At 37.6% G+C, this 4,929-nt stretch overlaps 1 protein-coding gene and 1 long non-coding RNA gene across 2 annotated transcripts in view; both read left to right on the top strand.

Annotated features, from left to right (window-relative positions):
- The window catches only part of LOC134674585 (uncharacterized), a 254,701-nt gene that overhangs the window by 166,371 nt on the left and 83,401 nt on the right, over nt 1–4,929 (top strand). The gene's annotated exons all lie outside the window — the stretch shown is intronic.
- On the top strand, nt 1,090–4,913 carry LOC134674565 (small ribosomal subunit protein uS15m). Its single transcript, XM_063532680.1, has 5 exons — nt 1,090–1,377; nt 2,174–2,307; nt 2,876–2,949; nt 3,545–3,666; nt 4,386–4,913. Exons 1-5 carry the CDS (start codon nt 1,190–1,192, stop codon nt 4,693–4,695), a joined length of 828 nt encoding a protein of 275 aa, XP_063388750.1. The 5' UTR covers nt 1,090–1,189; the 3' UTR covers nt 4,696–4,913.

Below are 4,929 nucleotides of genomic sequence, written 5' to 3'. Positions count from 1 at the left end.
GTTTTATTTATCTCCTTTGAAGTTGAAGTACGTTTTTTATAAATACGCAATCTTACCCTAAATAATTTTAACTCATTTCACTGAACATATCTATTCTAAAAATGGATCATTTCAAGAAGTTAATTACCTCTCCGTTCGCCGGATACTTTCTGCTGTGAAGAACAGAAAGGTATAATATTATTTCCCTGTCGCTCTTAGCAGAAAGTGTCTGACGAAAGGATAGATCTAGTAGTGTAAGGCCTGAGTGGACGCTCGGAGCGGAGCGTTCGGCGGGGCGAGCAGCGTGGCGTCGGGCTCATAAGTGGTTTGAGCAGCGGTCACTAAGGCCGCTCCTATACGTTTGCATTTGTTTAACATGCACGCCCCGCCCCGCTGCACGCTCAACTCGAGCGTCCACTCAGGCTTTACACTTAGTCTGTGCGGAAAGAGAAGAGTCGTGACTTGTATGGGAACCAATAGATTATACCCGACTAACCCCTAAATAAATCGCAGTGAGTCATCAGTGAAACGCAGTAAATAGTTTTTTCACCACACCAGCTCGGAAAGGCTTACTTTGCACTTCAAAAACTGATAGCAAAGTTGCATTTTATTCACATGTGAGGCAAAGTAATCAAATGCAAATTTTGAGTTGTTTTCTTATGTTTGCAGGTAGAATTGACTTTTAAATGATGATTTTGGATGATAAATATTTTATATCATTCATTTGGGTTTGGTTTGGTTTGATTTTGTTTGATATTTTACATTTAAAATTTTATTTGGGTTGGTGTGGTGAAAAATTTTGTGTTTCACTTGGGGGCAAATTTTGTTTAACCCTCGTGCTTTGAAACCTTCGCAACGCTCAAGATTCCATTTTTCGAACCACTCGCTACGCTCGTGGTTCAATTTTGGAATCTTTCGATTTTTCGCTCAGGTATCAATATTAGCACGAGCGGTTAAACAACAACTTTGCCCCCTTGTAAAACAAATAACTATTTTTTATTCGGAATAACGAGTTATGAAATAACGGTTAACGAGTTATTTTCGACGCAACACTAGTATTTCTTGTCATTTTATTATCTGTGGTCATTTTTGTGTGTCACTGTCATTACTACCATCTGTCAAAATCAAAATAATCTTTTAGATTAAAATAACATAGTTTTCAATAAAAGAAACTATATTGCTTAGAATAAATAGTGCAAATTTAACTAAAATGTTACGCCGCCTTACAACTACTATCATACAATCACGCGGTATAAAACACCAAGTGAAATTCAAATGGGTGAGACCCGAATATGTACCAGCTTACAAACCGGCCAAATCTGGCGACTTAGAAGGTCTTCCGCCGATTCCAGAGATGTCTTTAGGTCATGAGTATTCTCTAAGTGAAGAAGCTAAGGAGTAAGTACCATACTTGAAACCATTATGATATAACAAGTATTAATGCAACATAACCTATAAACACATCTTAATTTTGATCCACTTCAATCTGACGTCTCTTGGATCATTCTACAAAAAGTCATTCCCCTGGCCATTCAATTTCAATTTCAATTTCAATTTCAAAGCCTTTAATTTCGAGCATACAGTTAATAATAATATTTAGTACAGTTTTCGTTATTTGTTCATGTGTTTGCAGCAACCGTCGGCTCGACGTGTCCTTTTGACACAAAGGCCTCCTCCAATGCCTTCCATGCCTCTCTGTCTCTAGCTAGTCGTGTCCATAGTGGACCCGCAGTTTTCCTTAGATCATCTGACCATCTTTTGTATTGTCTGCCTCTTTTCCTTTTTGTGTTGTCTCGTGGGGTCCACACAGTCAGTATGTTTGACCACTTCTGCTTTTCCCTGAGCATGTGGCCCGCCCACTTCCATTTTAGAGTTTTTGATTTTAGAGTAACATCTTCTAATTTTGTGATCTCTCTTATTTCCCCTGGCCATACCTATTCCCAAATTCCCAGTAGATGCCACTTTATTAGCATCTCAATGTTGGTGACTGTGTTTCGTGCCAAGTTCCATCTACAACCATAACTGCTGAATCGAATCTACTGGAAATTTGCGAATAATCATAGCCAGGGGAATGAAGTTGCTGTACCCTGTTATGTTACCGCCTGTGAATTCAATGTATTATATTTCTCTACAGTTTGATTTTTGCTATTTCTAGTCCTGATTAAAATAAATTAATGAAACTTTTATTTCTCAGTGCCCCAGAATCTGTGAACAAAATATTCTCAGCAGCATTCCTAGGCAATAAGCAGCATAACGAATTGGTGAAGCAGGAACTCGTGAACAGAGTCAGGAGGCATGGTTACGATGATAATACTGCCGAGACAAAGAGTAAATATTATTAGTAACCTTATTTACTCGTAATGCATGTTAATTATAAGATGTAATGTTTTGATGAAGTTTGTTGTCGGTGCCATATTGGGATACCCTCCTCCAATTGAGGGCCGATTTTAATCTTCTTGAGGCAGAGGGTTTATGCTGGTGTAGCTTTATTTGACGTTCATAAGCACATTGTAATATGCCTACTTGAATAATAAACTATCTTTATATTTCTTATTTACTACAGGCACATTTTTGCTTAGGTGTTTGTATGAATTGTGTTAATGAATGTGATTCATCTGTTTCTTATCAGTCCTTATTTTAGTGCTCTTCTGGCTGTATAAGCTCTATAACTGCTGGCATGTAGCCTGAAGAAAAACAATATCAGAATTAGTGTGCGATCAAAACCGTTTTGGTTCGACAATATTTCGGCCGCAACATGATTTGTATGCTGATATCTACCGAAACTGAAACATTGGTCGGACACTAATCAGTATTCCATATCTTACTCTCAAAAATTTTTAATTACAGAAGTCAATTTTAACAAATACAAATTGTAATGTGAATATTTTATTTTCAGTTGCAAAGCTTACTGCGAAAATTCGTTGTCTTCAAGTCACCATGGAAAAGTTTCCAAGAAATGTTCTTGCAAAGGTTAGCACATGTTTATGTTAATTGTTATTAATGAAGAACACCCTTATTTACAAATTTTCCTTGCCCTATTAGTTTCTTTATTTTACCCTTTTTAACACAAAATGTCAAAGTAACTAATTATTTAAGGTTTGTACGAATGTTGTCAGTTGTGAATAAAGCACTATTTCCATATTGACTTAATTTGAAATCAACGTTATCGACAGCTAACAATGTGGTACCTTTTGGTTGAAAACGTCACATGAGGTTTATTGCTGGTTTATTAGATGTACTGCACACAAAGGATCAGACTAAAAGTCTAACCAGGGGTGCGAAACTCCTGACTTCGGCCAAACTCGGCTCTGCTCAGCTCAGCATTGCTCTGAGCACTTAGGGTTGACACCACTTGACGTCCCTTTGCGTGCACGACCACAGATTAGATAATGGCTAGAATTTTGACAACCCTAAATAACCGAAAGGGAGTGCCATATAATAGAAAGGGACAGCATGATTCGACCCTGAACCACCGTCAAACTTCGATTTTGTAGGAAGTTTTCTTTCTGTACTGCAGTACTATTAATTATTCTGTGGTTTAACATAGGTAACACTTTTCTTTCAGAAAACTGTGCAAGAGATGATAGACAGGAGGAAGAAACTGTTGAAGTATCTTCGCACATATGACTACAAGAAGTTTGAGTGGCTCTTGGAGCAGTTAAATATAGAATACAAGGCACATCCAGAGTAAGTTTTAATTCAATTGTATTTACTTAACATTAAAAAAAAGTTAGTCTTTATATAGAATAGATTGAGTTTCAATAAGGATGTACCAAGTTATGCTTATTAATTTATTTAGGATTTTTGACAGTATTCAAATTATCTATTATAATTTAACCTTTTGAACGCCACAGACGGCAATTGACTATACCGCAAAATCGTGACAACGACGCCAAAGGCGGCATTTGACGTCGATCGTTTTTTGATGAAAATCTACTGAAAAGCACCCCACTTTTAGGTTGGCACTATTCACAAAACTAAATTTTACCCCCGCGGCATCATTGGCACGGCAAATGGAAGCGCCGTTTGGCGTTCAAAAGGTTAAAGTCATTTAACCCTTTACCGCTGAAGACGTGAACTGACGCGCGCGGCTACAGGCCAATATCAGTCTTCGTGCGTTCCGACAAGGTTCACGGCGACGCACCGCGCACGATAGGCGTGGCGTTCTAATGGTTAAAAATTAGACAGACAATGTAGGATTAGCTCAATAATAACTAATAAGGTCCCATTCGTAGTCCCAAGGTTTGCTACCATAAAAGTAGTAGGTCCTATAAATAAGGGTGGTAGTCCACCTGTCCAATGTCATTGCGTCCTCTCATTAAGCAATATGTGAGACGCGATACACATTGGACAAAGATATTGGACAGACGGAATACCACCCTAAGATATAAAAATTTTGTTAACAGGTCTCATCACAAGCTGTCTCGTAAAGAATCCTTGAGAAGACTAACAGAAATGCATTGCGATGATATTCGCAATGAAAAACTTTCAAACTACCGTAACCTGCTAGAGAGTCAACAGGGGCCCTTCCTCAGGGAGAAACTAGAAGCACTAAAGTTTATCCGGAGTGAACAGATCGATTTACAGCTTAATATCACGGTCTCAGAACAAGATATCAAGAAAGTGGAAGATCAGTTAAAAGAATGGACAGTCAAAGATGAAATAAAACAACAGGCCAAGAAAAAGAAGAAGAATTTGATTGCCGACTTGGATTAATAAACCAATATTTTACAGGACATGTAGTGCTCCATTACGACACCTTGTGCACAAATAATAATAAGCACATTACGTAACTACGTCATAAATTTAAAGAGCCATATGTACGAAATGTTGTACGATACACATGCGGATAGTTAACTTCGCACTTGTATCGTAAATAACTATAATGAGAATGTAGTAATTATATGTGGTAGGAAATAAAATATTATTACATATCTAATTGTTTTATTT

The sequence above is a fragment of the Cydia fagiglandana genome, chromosome 20, assembly GCF_963556715.1.
Source record: "Cydia fagiglandana chromosome 20, ilCydFagi1.1, whole genome shotgun sequence".
Lineage (NCBI taxonomy): Eukaryota > Metazoa > Arthropoda > Insecta > Lepidoptera > Tortricidae > Cydia > Cydia fagiglandana.
This window is presented reverse-complemented; position numbering and strand designations above follow the sequence as displayed.